Below are 15,593 nucleotides of genomic sequence, written 5' to 3'. Positions count from 1 at the left end.
GAGAAGTAATAGTAGCAATTTTTAGGAGGTTTGCTCTATTGGAAATACCAAATGAGTTGACACCTTTGATTAATTCACTTTTAGAGTCAGCACCATCAACCTCGTCTTCGGTCTTGCATTTAATGGATAGGTTATGAAAGACTGCAGAGATACATTCATCAACCACCAGAGTTTTTAGGTCCAAACAAATTGGGCTAGAAAATGAGCTTAGCTCTTCTATACTAATCAATCTATCAAAAGTGGGCAAAAGAGCCTTTTGTGTAGAGAGAGCTTGGACACTTTCAGGGGGTTCTATTACAAAATAATGAGGCTCAAGGGAATAGGATGGCCCATAAGAAGTTAGATCAATATTTACCTCGGGTTGGTTCATTTCTTCTTCCTCCAGTTCATGGGCGGGCCCAACTATTCCGCCACCCAGCTTTGTCTTTTCCCTTCACCCTACCTACCAACAGAGATTTCTGGACTATTGTGCTGGCCCCAAGAGTCCCCGCTGTACCACCCAATCCCGCTGTCGCCTATTTAGTACGAAAATCAAAACATATATGGGCATGCGCCTTTGTTTTCACTACACCTTTACTAGTATGAACCTCATGCACCATATTCACACTTGAAGACTTGGTCCTCGTCCTCGGCTCCATCGACTGTTGCTCTGACGGAAAGAGTCATTAGAGAAGAGGGCTAACCCTTTCCTCGATTTCGTCTGCTTTTCTCCGATACTAGTCTACTGGGAGTCCAGTACTACGTATAGTCTTAGTTTAGAGATAAGGCCTATATTTAGAATTCCTTTCCTCTTCTCTGGACACAAACTTGCAACAATTCCGATCATGACCAATCTGCCCACAATCGAAACAGACGTCAGAAAGCTTTTCAATTTGAACGAAATCCATGGAGCTTCTTTACCTCTCGAGTAAGTTTTGCCTTGGTGGAGATTGAAACCTCTAGGAATGAGTTTTGTGATATCTAACTCCACTCGAATCCTCGGAAAATTCCTATATAGGAGAAGACCATCACAGTGAGCTTCTACTTTGATGAGTCACACAATCTTCTTCCCAATGGTCTCCTCATTATTCTTGGTTAACTTCTCTAGAGGAAGACCATGAACTTGGACCCAAAAGGGGCTTCAAATAAACTTCAGATTGGTAATCGGGGTGCCAAGTACAAGAGGTTTGAGAACAAGTAGATTACCCATGATAGACTATATGTTTGGATTGAGTGATTTGGAGAGAAAAGAAAAGAAATGGAGAGATATGTATTTCTCTTACTTGTTTGGATAACCTAAATGGAGAGAAATGGAAAGAAATAGAGAGAAATTGAGAGAAACTCATTTCTCTTATAAGCCTCATTTTCAATCTTCCCAAAAGTGGAGAGATTGGAAGAGAAAAGAAACCATTATTTTCATAATACCAATTTTGTCCCTATAAAAATAAAAGAAACAAAATGATTGAAAATATAAAAGGTTATTTTAGTAATATAACATAAAATGATTTCTTTTCTTTTCTCTCAATGAAATCTAACCAAACAAGAATAAGAGAAATCACAATCATTTCTTTTCTTTTATTTCTTCTTTATCCAAACAAAAAGGAGAGAAATCACAATCATTTCTTTTCTTTTCTTTTCTTTTCTTCACTCTTATAATTTAAGGAATCCTTTCTTTTCTTTTCTCTCCTAGGTTCCCAAACATAATAACCCATCACAAGTCCTCTTTATCTTTAAAGTTGAATAGAAAGGTATTGTCACCCCATGAAGAGATAATGAAAGAAGTTCTGACCTTCCAAGTCCCATGAAGAATATTAGCCACCTGTAGACATTCCATTTTTGACCGTCCTCAGGACTTGGTTGTGCTTGCAAGTACACCCAACAACTAGTTCGACTGCTCGCCGAGTACTCGACTGTCGCGGCGGAACGTCACTGATTCGAGCTTCCCGGACCTTGTATCCTTTCTGCCCCATTTTTGGACCCTGGCTAGGTCCTTTCAGAGTGACCCTTTTGGTGCACTGCCAGCCATGGCCTGAAACTGCCGGCCATTGCTTTGCTCCTACCGGCCACTGGTGAAGCCCTGCCGGCCATCAGTGAGCCACTGCCGGCCATTGATGATGGCCGACACCCCCCCTGTCTCAGCTGGTTTTCTTCCAGATCTTTTGAGCCAGCTGGATTTTTGTTATCTCCCCTCTATACACGTGTATGGAGGGATGGAACTCTTGCAAATCTTCTTGAAGAAGCTTTGCATTGCCTTCTTCTATATAAGCAAGAGGGCTTCCTCTATATCAGGGGTTCTGAGTTTTGGAAAGCAAAAATTCCCTTTCTCTCTATATTGTTGGAGTTTTGTGCCTTGAAGTTGGATTTCCTTGCACTTTTACACTACAACCCTTAGAGATACACCACCACCATTGAACCAAGCTTCTTGGGAGGTCTTCTTGAGGTCTAAAAGCAAGCTTCCACCCCCTGAAATTGCTGGTTTCGAAGAGGGTCTTCAAGGGTGAGCATTTCCTCCATTTTTGTACTTTTTTGTACCTTGCTTTAGCCCTCTTTGCATATTGATTTAGGCTTTGCTTATAACTGAAAAAAGTCTTGTTTTTAAGTTCTTTTAAAGTTTGGTTAAGGTCATTTTGCTGTTTGGGGTGTGTAGCCCCCTTGCATGCTTTGTTTGGCTTTGTTTTAAGCCATAGCTTGAGGCCTCTGAGCTAATCTTGGTTTGGCCTTCCTACCACTGAAATCCAGTGGGATTTTGGTAGTAGAGGTGTGGTTTTGAGGTCCTAAATCAGAGGGGGTAGTCCCCTCTCTTTGTGTTCCTCTTTGCTTGCATTTTTGGCCTTCCAAAGGACCATCCCTCCATGCATTTTTGAGGCTTGGTTCAGGCCTATTTTTGTGAATTCTAGGACCTGCCTTGGCCCTGTCCAAGGCTGGTTTGGTCATGTCTTGCTTGCATCTAGCATGTGTAGTGTAACTCCATCCATAGCTCATCAAAGTAGCATGTGTGCTTGGCTTTTGTTGAGTCCATTTCAGTTCATTTTTGGTGATGTTTTATCATGCCATGAACCCGTTTTGGGTTGGTTTTGTTACTCCATGCTTGCATGATGCACTTGTAGTGTAAATCCCCTAAACTAGCTTCATATGATCCATGCCATGCCATGTCATTTTAGCTTGTTTGGTTTACATTTCAGCATGTATTTGGTCATCATTTGGCATGATATGACCCTATCCATAGTTGGTTTAATCATCCTTTGCATGCTCCATATAGGTGTAGAACAAATCATGTTTACTAGCCCCTTTGTGCATGATGTTTTGACTCATCATACTAGCATATTTTGGCTTTGCTCAAACTTGATTTTATGCTTATTTTGAAGTGTTCTAGGACTATGTTAGGACTGTTTTGGGCTGCCATGTCCATACCACTCATGCTTTGTATAGCTATAGTGTAAATTCTTAGGCTAGTCTTGGGTTTTGAGGCCCCTACCATGCCATACATGTGATGTTTGCATGCTTTTACCTCATTCCATATGTTATTTCAGTCCATGAAATGTTGTCATACACTTGCATTTGACATGCCTTGAATGCTTTGTATAGCTTATGCTTTATGCCTCAAGAATGGACTTTTGCGCATGCCACTTAGCCTAAGTCTTTGGCTCATCATTTCAGTACATTTTGGGTCCTAATATACCATGATGTAACTCTGTTTTTGGTTACCCAAGTCATGCCATGATTGGTTCTCATAGGTGTAGTGCATTGCCTCTCTTGTAGCCCTGCATGTCCTATGTTTTAGCATTTTATGCTAGCTTGCTTTGGCTTACTTCCTTGCATGTTTTAGTCTCACATCAACATGTACTAGGACTGTTTTGGGTTGCCCTTCCCATATCTTTCATGCTTTGTGTAGCTTTAGTGTAATTGGCCTTGCAAGCTTTGTGTTTCGGTGATTCGCGCATGTTATCCTTGAGCTATTTAAATGATTTGGCATCATTTATCATCTCATTTCAGTGCATATAGTGTTGTTACACTTGCACATTTGTCACTTCTTAGGCACTTTTGAGAGTTGCCCTTTTATGCCCCTTTGATGAACCTTTCGCATTTTGCATGCTTGAGTGGGTTGTTTGGCTTAAATCATCGCTTTGGCTACTGATTTGGACCTAGTTGAGAGCCGTCCATCTTTGGTGTAAGCCCATCTTACCATGTTGTCGCATGCTTGTTTCATTTCGTATGTTGTCGCATACTTGTTTAGCTTTGCATACCTTGCATGCTCACATGTTCATGTTGTATTTTGTCATGTTGTCCAAGGTCATCACCTCACATCATGCTTATATGCTTGTTGCATGCTTGGTTTAGTTGCATGTTTGCACATTTAGGTCATGTTGCATGTTTGCCATGCTTATGTGTTGCATTGCTTGGATTAAGTGTTAATACGAGCACGAGGAACGAGGGGCGTTTCATACTTCAAGTGATGGAACGTGTCTCAATTCTCGGTCGCCGAAGCTCTTGATGATTCGTGATAGAGTTCTAGGCTTTACTTGCTTTATTTGTGCATTCATTTTCATATTGATTGGCACAAGTTGGATCTTTGGCCATCATGCATCGGGATGCGTGATTGATGGTCGTGGCTCTGACTAGGCCTCTCCCTTGATGTTTTGAGGTGATTTGGAGTGCCATGGTGCGTACATGTCCTTAGGAAACCCTCCATTTTCTCTATTTTGTGCTTCGTTGCAGTTTGGTGTCACAGCACACCAGTGGCCGGCAGGCTGTCACTGATGGCCGGCAGTGTGCCACCCTTGGCCGGCAATGGACCACCTTTGGCCAGCAGTGATCCTTCCATGGCCGGCAGGCCACTGGTGACTTCCCCTGCAGTGTTTTGGTAAGGTCCAGCAACAAGCGCTGGAAGACACCCTGCAAACAGAGCCTCTAAAGAGCAACCGGAAGGCGTTTCGAGGCGAAGAACCGAAGTGAGCATGCATGCCTCCCTTCTTCAAACAGAGCTGGAATAGCACCGTTTACTGCTTTCCCTACCTGCTTGTTGTCATTCATTAATTAGTTAATTAATTCGTTAATTAATTAAGTTGTGTAATAATTAGTTGTAGCTAGTTATTCAATTTGGTTCTGTAATAATTAATTAGCTCGTTAGCTAGTTAATTAGGTGGCTTGTATTATTCATTCGGACCCTCCGAGCGAGGGCGCAATTGTAATAAGTGTGCATGTGTGTGATGCATGTCTTCCAACCCCATTTCTTTCTCCTTTTTATTTAGCCACTTATAATGGTTAGATTTAGGGCATATTTCAATTAGCATACCTTATGCATGCGTGCATTTATTCATCTGTATTGCATGCACCGGGCTCGGCGCATCATATTAACTGCATAGTATTTCAAATCTAACTTGAATACGTGTTATCTGTTGCATTTCACATGCCGTCCTAGGATTAGCCAAGCCTATTCTAGACTGCATTCTGTATGTGATACATTAGGCACTTAACATGGACTTGGATCATGCATGATTGCTAACGAGTTCTCTGTTTTAGCACGGAGTACGATGTAAGTATTTGTGCTTTAGCATCTCGCATAAATGTGAATGTTAACATGACAGCATGCTTACCATGTGGCTATATGCTTATGTGATAAACTGCCTGAATGCCTGTGGGTGAAGGTTGGATTGTTTGAGTTGGAACAACTTGTTGAAATCCGTGTTTTAGCCTACTTGCGAGTAGCAAAATTTCAAATTGTCTTTCAAATGGGCAGATATGCAATGCTTTGTTCCAAATTAGGCGATCTAGTCTATACTTTTGTGTTGTGCGCATCACATAGTAATTCTAGCTAATTAATCGGAATAAGAATGCATAATGTTTTCAAAACTCGATATCATGGTTAGTAGAGGCTGATCTTTGATCGGGCGAGCGGGGGTGCTCACGAAGTGACCTTCCCCAATTGTACCCAAGTTTCCGAGCCGAGGCAACTTTGGTGATGACGGACACGTGGTCTTAGGCAACGTGTCAGGGTTTCCTAAATTTTCCAAAATAAAATATTTAGGTGGCGATTTTGTATCTGACAAAGCAGTCCATGTTTGGCACTTCTTTCAAAAAATCTGTTTTAAAAAATGATTTGCCAAATTTGGACTCTTTGATGATTCATCGGTCTTGCATTGCACTCTGCGAGATTAGATACAGGACCGTGACTTTGAGTCCTGAACTATAATGGGCCCCAAATGAACAAAACGGGGGATTTCCTCCCGGGACGTTCAGGGATGTCCACACCACCGCATGTTTGTTAATTTGTTTCTGAGCAATAATTCTTCCCACCAAGCATTGGTGTGGCACATCCTCAAAACCAAGTAATACATCCTGCAGAGCAATGGTACCCAGATTTGAAGAAACGTCTGATACACATTCCATCCAAGACTAAAATGTGCAAACTGATATGAAGGAAAATTAAGAAAGACCTAGAAGCATAGATATAAGAGAAGGATGAGAAGTTAATAGCATTGCCTAAGAGAAAGAAAGAAAATAGAGGAAAGACAAGACTAGGATACTCTCAGAGAAAGTTACCCTAGGGCACCACCTTATTCGCCATGGGAATATGGTTTTAGGTTAAATTGGTCAAAGTGTTCTTTGCATATATAATTGCAATGTCAACCAACGAGTGCGTTTAGAAAGTTAACTATTTTAATTGGCTTTTGAATTTTTTTACTATTTTAACATGGTTAAAAAGGTTATGTTTGTAAAGATAGTTGGCTTTTTTTCAGTTAATTTGATAGTTGTGAGAGAAAAAATAAAATGATTATGGTTTGAATGTAACATTTTATATTATTAACTATTTTAGCCTATTTTATCTTTATTGACTATTTTATTCCAAAACCTTCTTCTCAAACAGGGCTGCTACCTTCCCAGATCTTTTAGGTTTGACTTTATTGGTGTATTCTGCATAAAAACAATATTAAGCGTAACGATGACATCCTTTTATGTGGGGTTACCGATTAATAAAAAATCCTAAATGTATTAAGAGAGGTCAACTATTGTCAAGGCTGACCTTGACGTTTTGAAAGCTAAGGCGAACTCAGAAGATAGGACCCCGACTCTCATACATATTTTAATATATATATATATATATTGGTAAAATAGGAACAATCTTCAATTAATTTTTATTTTTTGTTTGTATCTTCTATAAATTTGTTGCATATGCTACACATAATTATTGATGTAAATCATAATTATTGAGATAAATTTGGAACAATTTTTTTATTGTTATTAACACTATTAATTTATTTATAGTTTTTCTTGACATAGTAAATTAAATTGTAAAATTTGATTAATTTCAACTTTAAAGAAATTATTTATTCAGAACAATTGTAACTCATATAGTCAAATAATATTCTATAAATAATTTATACCTTTGGCAAACAACCATTCATTATTTTTAAATAATTCACCAATGCTTTTGTTTGTTTAAACCTATATTTTTAAACTACTAATATTATAATGTAATGTTTGGTTCACTAAAATGAAATTGAATTAAATGAAATGGTCATTCGTTAGTCTTTTTTATAAAATTATTACTATTCCCTTACAATGGAGGATGATAATTTCATTTGTAATCTTTTTTAGTAAACCAAACATGAAAATAGACAATATGATGAAATAATTACTCTTTTCAACTTTATTTTAATAAATCAAACATAACTTAAGACTGAAATAATTAATCAAATATAACTTAAGATCAAAATTATTTCGAAACTCTATTTTTTAGACAGAATTTGGGAGCCCAAGGTGGTGAGCTTGCCCGCCTTTCATCAGGGCTAGCCATAACTATTGTCTCTCACTAATATTGTGGTCCTTATCACAAATTAACAATTCTCATAGAATGGTGATTTCTCTAAGTATTATCATCATTACATTCAATACTTAGTCCCTCTAAACTTATTTATTATTTGTAAATTTTTTTCCTCTCGAATTATAATTGTAAGGGCAATACTAGATATCACTAAAAGTAGTGTTGTAAAGCAATGACTAATGATGTGATTTCCACTTTTAAATAAATAAATAAAAAAACAGGCACAACAACATTGTGACATCCACTGTCACATCATTAGTGGTGACACTAATTGTAATTTGTGAATAATTGCACGTAGCAGTTTAATGTTCTAACAAACGTGCTGGCAGTGGCAACTCCACACCAAAATAATAATAATAATAAGGGCAAATTACATATACCTCCCTTGAGGTTTGGCTAAATTATAGATACCCCTTGAGGTTTCAGAAATTACATCCCGCCCCCTAAGGTTTGTATTTTCATAACAATTTGCCCCCTGAGGTTTAAATTTCATAACAAATTACCCCCTAATTTGTTATGCAAATATAGCATTCAGGGAGAAATTTGTAATTTCTCAAACCTCAGAGAGGTATTTGTAATTTAGCCAAATCTCGAGGGGTATATGTAATTTGCCCTAATAATAATGAATAAAAAATTGAGAAAAAAAGGGACAATATATTAAAAGAATAACATAGTACAATAACAATAAAAGAAAAAGAACCTATTACAAACAACAAATTTTTTTTTTTTATATATATATATAAACGGGGTTATCCCCACAATTTAAATAGTGGGTTTAAATTTTTTTCAAAAAATTTCAATTTTTTTAACTATATTAGAAATTTAAAAAATTTAATCAAGAAAAAAAAAATACAAAAGACTCAAAAACTATTTTTAAAAATTATTAACCAAATAAAGTGATTAAAATTTATCAAAAAATGAGTTTCAAATGGCAAGAAAAGTAAACAAAAAGCAAACTATTTATTAATATTTAACATAACAATGTTACGCTAGCGGGACACAAGAATTATCCACTTAATAGGGAGATTTTAAGGGACCCCATGAAATAGATATTCACACAAATTTTTTTTGAGTAAATTAGTCATAAGTCCTTTTTAAAAAGTGTGTATTTTATGTAATTTTAAAATGTTTTAGATAGGTCTAAAAGTTTTATACTCATTTATTTTCTCCTCTTTCCATACACCTTACTTTTTCTCTTTATCTCTCTTTCTCTGATATCGACAATGACCACGACTACGATTACACCTTTCTTCTTTTCTTTTCTAATATACAGTCACCGACGACCGACGACTACTATTGATTGAGATTTATGGGCAACAACCGAACACTAACTCCTTACTTTGTGCTCATTGACAATAAAAGAGATGAGTAGATTTACGTTAGATCTTGATAGATCTAAACTAAAAAATAACTGTCAGAGTACAAGTATCTCTCTATATCCTTTTCTTTATTTTGATCTCTCAGTTTTAATACTTTTTCTATACTACATACTTCTATTTTTCTGTTATAATGGGAAAAAAAATTCAAGTTCTGAACAAGTTGTTTTTGAGTTTTAATTATAGGCGATGAAAACTGTAAAATTTTACAGTTTCACTTTTTTTGGTGTTGAAATAAATCATTCTTTAAAACTGTAAAATTTTACAATTTCATAACTTTCTTTAGAATTGTAAAATTTTACAGTTTCATAACATACTTTTTAGTTTGATTAATAAGGATAAAAGCTTCTTTTCTTCTTTTTTTTTGGTGAATAATAAGGATAAAAGCTTAATAGAAATATACTTTGAAACTGTAGCATTTTACAATCTCAAAACTTATTTTTCAATTTGATCAATATTAAAAATTATTTGCTTAAATCTTATAAAAATTGAAAATAACATATGTTTTTTACCTATTGTTATTGTTTGTTGTTCTTAATTTTTTTTTCTTCTTTCAATTTATTAATATTTAACACATTTTGCTATATTTTTTCACTTTAATTTCTCAATTTATTATTCTTCTTTTTTTGACATTATTTTAAACATTTCGGTGAGTGTTTCACGATATTCTTGACGTTCAGTAAACATTCTAGACATTCCAACAACTTCTGGTGATGTTCAAAACATTCTAGAAATACTTCGACATATTTTTTGTAATGTTCTAACATCTTTCGGTGATATTGAACAATCCGACAAGTCTCCAATGACTGTCTGACGAAAATCCAGCGGTGGTGGGATGTAACGTAGGAATGGCAATGGGCCAGGGCGAGGCCGGTGATCACCCTCCCCGTGCCCGATCCCCGAAGCTGCAAAACTCCCCGTTCCCGATCCCCGGCAGGGAACCCATTACTCCCCCCACCCCCGCCCCCTAATGGGGATCGGGTTTCCCCGACCCCGGAAAATCCCTGTAACTCTCTCACTTTCTCTGTTTTTAGCTGTCTCTCTCAATAAGAAATCATCAACAACATCATCATTTTCATCAACAACAACATCATTTTCATTAACAACATCATCACAAAAAAAAAAAAAAAAAAAAGAAATAGAGTCGAATAGAGACACACACACACATATACACACATACATGAGATCTGAGATATGAGAAAAAGGGAATCAGCGGTGGCAGTGGCCGGATCTGCTTAGATCTGCCGCGGTGGAGAGAGGAAGAGGCGGTGAGAGGCAACGGAAGAGGGGGAGGAGACGACGGAGGAGGAGATGGCGAGAGGCGATCCGACTACGGAGGAGGAGACGACGAAGCCATCGCCGACTGCGGATAAGAAGACAACGACGCCGTCGCCGACTACGCCATCGGAGGAGGAGACGAAGAGAAGAGAGAGTGAGAGAGAGATAGATCAGAGGGGAGAGTGACAGAGAGACATATCAAAGGGGAGACTGAGAAGAGAGAGAGAGAGTGAGAGACAGATCAGAGGGAATTAATATTAAAGGGGGAGTTTATATATATGAATGAATGGAGAGTATTATGGTAATTTTATTTCGGGGAGAAACGGGAACGGGGCCGGGCCGAGTCCGTGAAAGCTATCCCCGTCCCCGGCCCGAAACTGTTTGGGGATTCAATTTCAAATACCATCTCCGGCCCGTCGGGAGTTTTTTTGGGGAAAAAACCACTCTTATCAGAGACGGGGGGGTCGGGTCCCCGTCGAGCCGTGTTTAAATTGTCATCCCTAATGTAACGTCGTCTTCAAATTTTTTTAATCAAAAAAATTTTTTTTTTTGATAACAATTAAAAATATATAAGACTAACTGGTACAAATATTTTATTTTAAAAATAGATAAATTTTGAACTTTGTGAATGAAACGTATCAGGCCTCACATAGGCTTGGGCCTGCCTCCTCTGTCTAAGACAATAAGCGCTGAGCAAACCTTGAGTTGAAATAAATAATTTAACAGAAAGCCGCATAGCTTATTATCTTTGTAAATTCAACATAAATGAAAAGGGAAACAGAGAGACAACAAATCTCAGAGAAGCAACTATTCTTCTCTTCTGGTTTACATGCTACTAATAAATCTAAAAGAAGATGACACTTCTTAACCAGAAGCTGAGTTACATAGAATTGGCTCATTACATAACTGTGAGCAATAGTCCACCCTTCAATCACCTTTGGGTAGTGTCACAGACCTAGCTGCTCGTAGATTCAAAAATATTCCCCTACAAAATTGGAGGAAGAATAAAGGACATTGAAACACCGGGCCATGAGGAAAGAAACATATAAAATATAATACACCGGGTAGATATACGTACCAGCAACATGCAATCACACTGTGGAAGATGACACGGAATTGCAGAGGTATGTACTGGTGGTTTACCCATCCCACTACCGGCCAGAACTGCATTTCCATTCATCAGAGATGATTCATTAATTACATACCGCGCTCATTTTTATTTTATATATGTAACAGAAGACTTATGAAAGAATGCAATACCGTCCACGCTGTATACTGCACTGTTGGATACTCCTTTTTGACTTTAGACTTCACGTGGATCCATGGCCTTGCTGTGCATTTGATAAGGTTATATTCAGACAAAATTTTGATGTTCAATTATCGGCTCTATGCAGCGTAACTACTATCTCTGGCTTGAATTAAGCTTGCCAAGTGAAATGTTGAAAACTAGCCAATTCATTTTTCTTTCAAGCCGACTTCCTCTAGCCCTGAAATATTATTTGCAGTATTTTGCATGCAAACATATACCAACAAAAATTTGAAGGCTTGACCAAGAACTACTATTGTGGGCCAAGTATTTCCTCTAATTACACCTATTTTTCAGACTTGAAGCACTTAGGCCGTATTTGGATCAATATTTGAGTAGAGATTTGAGTAAATTTTCACCTTTCCCTACCCTTTTCATCTCTCTCCACAAATCCCCTTTCAAATCCTTGATCTAAACATAACCTTCATATAAATTATTTACAAGTTTCAATGTGAGCTTACCCTCAACAACCAACCCATAGTAAAGCATGAAAAGCAAGTTGTTCCAAGGGGAAGATGTCAACTGTTCCAGCACCACCTGAAATAATTTAACAGCCATTTCAGACCCTCTCTCTCTCTCTCTCTCTCTGCCTTCTGTCTATTACTTGAATGACCAACAATACTGATTTAAGCTTAGAGAACCAAATATTTGATGAATATAATCAATCCTCAACTACATTCAAAATATTTATTTGGATAAGAAGTGAGAGAAAACAGAAACTAGGAGCACTAACAACTGTTGGCTACTTGGCTGCCAAGAAGATGAAATAAAAATTTGTAACGTCATATAGTTTGAAAGGCAATGGTTTTATATCCCAAATTTAATACCCTACTCGACGCGGTCTCACAAACCAATAGCATAGGATGCCAAGAGTACCTTCTTAGCTACCGTTTGTGTATCCTTCTTCCCCTTGAAAAGTTTATCCAGCAATACATGAAGATAATGCCCAAATGGTCCAAGATATGCAAATCCAAAAACCTGCATTCATATATGTTAGGCTTCGTTTGTATATATAGATTTCAAATGAAGGGATCTGAGATTAAATTTTATAGAAGCAAAGGAGAGTTGGCTATTATAGTTAGATGAGAAACTAAAAAGGAAGATAGAATTTAAAAAAAAATTCAAAATTTTTTATTTTTATTTTATTTTTATTTTTATAATCTTTGCACAACTAGAATTGTTAGTATGAAGGATTTGGTTTGGTTTGGTTTGGTTTGGTTTGGTTATATTATTATTTCAAATCCATCATGGTAAAGCTCTCAAAATCAATATTGAAATCTATATCTAAGCAATCAAATCTAAATTTGCGCTATTTTCTTTTAATGATTAGTGTCGAATCATTTGAGTTTGAATCCACAAATCTAAACACAACCTTAACATGGATCATTGTAAATAAACTTATGTAACCGCAGATTCATGAAAATCAACATATGCAAACCAACATTGATTGAGATTAGCATGTTCATATCCTCCAATGAAATTTTTTGCATGGCACAACCGTAACAGAACTGAAGAAACCACACCAAATTAATATTTGAAGACAATCACACCAGGAGTAGCATAAACTAAAAATGATCTTCATTTTTGTTATAGTTAAATCTGCAATTTCCTAAAGTGAGGAAGTCAGTACACCATGCATACATAGAATTTGCTTCAACATTTCAATTTGCAACTTGCTTACTAAAAAAGGAGTAACTCGTAAAAAGCATGTGTAACCTTTACATAGTACATTAAGCATCTCACATACTAAAAACAGTTGAAAACAAAAAATATATTTCCAAGCACCATTACTGCATCAAAAGAATTAAAATAAAAACAAAAACCATGCCAGGGCAATCATCTGATGCAAACACTGCAATTAACAATCCTTGCAGTTACAAATATATGTATGATACTCGAAGACACACAAGCCAATTGGGTGATATGAAGTATAATGTAAACTTTTTTATGAATAAATCTATAATGGAAGAAAAAGGAAAAGTCCCACATGCACAGGGGCATATAGTACTGCTGAATCAATATCATGCAAGAACTACAATAAAATAAAATAAAAGACCACATAAAACCATCACCTTGGCAAACCATGAAATTTCCCACGCAGAGGCCATCAGAGGACATTATCGATAAATTTTTTGCCAAGCACACCTGATTAAGCATGTTAATTTTTATAGAAAAATTTTACAGAAGGTTCAAGTAAAAATTCCACTTTAATTCTTTCAAGCAATTTCACAACAAATTACACCCGTAGTCCCTATAATTTGTCTCTTTGGTCCTTCTACTTATAATTGCATCAATTTTATCCATTCAAATGAGCAGTCACCTTTTCAAATTGCATCTATTGAGAAATTGGATAAAAATCATGGTATAGTTTGAAAATGAGGGGCAAAATTGATAATGGATTACTTGTACATGGACAACGGTATAATTTGACTTTGAGTAATCCTTTCTAATTGACTTATGATTGTAACAGAATAAAAGACACTTAAGAACCTTTATAGAAAACTCGGGCCAAAAGGTACAGTTGCAATTTTTATGGTTATTCTTAAAACTATACAATTTTGTTACAAAAATTAATTTGAATGCAAATTCATAAACCTTGTTAATGCTGATCCTATTGGTTAAGATTCAAGATTTTAGACACCCGAATACTTCAGAATTCCGCCTTCCCCCAACCCAACCCAGCTGATTAAAATTTCAGACTGAGAATATACAATATCATAATATTGAAATTTATACCAGAAAATGAATGTTTCAACTTCAAATTTTGATAATTCAACAGAGCAGGACGGTCAACTAACACCACATTGCAGTTTATAATTGGGAAACACTGAATCAAACAACCCATAAATCTATATGTACACATATAAGTATATGAAAAAACAACTGAATTGATGCTAAAAAGAATTTTTTTTACCACTTTGAGAAGAAGGCGTCTGAGCTGAAGTTTCTGTATGCCAGAGAGCTTCTGAGCCACTATATCACTGATCGCCGACAACACTCCCGCTGTAATCGCCTATCCCAAACACAAACATTCAAAACCCATTTCGATAATCAAAACCATCAACCCAGAAAAACAACCGAAATTCAAAGAACACCCAATTCACCAAACCAAAAAAAATATACAAAGAAACTGTAGAGAAAGAAAGAGAAAAAGAGAGAGAGATGAGACCTTGGTTCTGAGGGGATGATGCTGAAGCTGAAACAAGTAATTTTGCAAACCCTTTTTTGCTATCGATCCCATACTCGCTTGCTAGTGTTGACACTTCAAAGCAGCGAGAGAGCCGATCAATGTTCCTCTCCTCTCTCTTTCTCTCTCTCTCTGCTCTACTGTGTTCGCGTATGCGTGTGTTAGGTGGCTTTTGTACAGCCTATAAAATATCTGGCACGTGAACGAAGGGGTCGGGTCTGGGCCCATTTATTAAAGTAATGTAATGTGTTTCGAAAATGAGGAACCGGTGCTACTACATGTATTAATGAGAGTATATGTCAGTGTATTAATTAGTGTTATAATATTATTATTGATTATATTTATTATATAATTTATAAATATTTAAAATTATATAAATAATGTCATATTATTTGTTAGTATATTAGTGTCTATATTAATTAGTAGATATAGTATTATTCTTTTTAAAAAGTATAATAGAATATGTGTTAATTTTTAATTTTTTATATATTTAATCATGGTGATGGTGGATTTAATTTTCATATCACATTATTATGAATAAATTTATAATTATATAAATATATGGATCTTTAACATTATTTTTTGAAAGTTCAAATTAAGTGATTTATCCAATCTATGGCAAGGATTAATAATGGAAAAATTATT

General features: G+C 36.3%; 1 protein-coding gene across 1 annotated transcript; it reads right to left on the bottom strand.

Moving 5' to 3' along the window:
• Nucleotides 1-11,145: 11,145 nt before the first annotated feature.
• LOC114258384 (peroxisomal membrane protein PMP22) lies at nucleotides 11,146-15,153 on the bottom strand. Its single transcript, XM_028198338.2, has 7 exons — nucleotides 14,931-15,153; nucleotides 14,676-14,774; nucleotides 12,638-12,739; nucleotides 12,223-12,298; nucleotides 11,716-11,786; nucleotides 11,534-11,619; nucleotides 11,146-11,440 (listed from the first exon to the last, which is right to left on the bottom strand). The coding sequence occupies exons 1-7, from the start codon at nucleotides 15,000-15,002 to the stop codon at nucleotides 11,383-11,385; spliced, it is 564 nt and encodes a 187-aa protein (XP_028054139.1). The 5' UTR covers nucleotides 15,003-15,153; the 3' UTR covers nucleotides 11,146-11,382.
• Nucleotides 15,154-15,593: the final 440 nt, after the last annotated feature.

Source organism: Camellia sinensis, chromosome 9 (assembly GCF_055761805.1).
Source record: "Camellia sinensis isolate YWXY chromosome 9, ASM5576180v1, whole genome shotgun sequence".
Taxonomy (NCBI): domain Eukaryota; kingdom Viridiplantae; phylum Streptophyta; class Magnoliopsida; order Ericales; family Theaceae; genus Camellia; species Camellia sinensis.
Note: the sequence above shows the minus strand (reverse complement) of the source record. Positions and strands in the feature narration are given on the sequence as shown.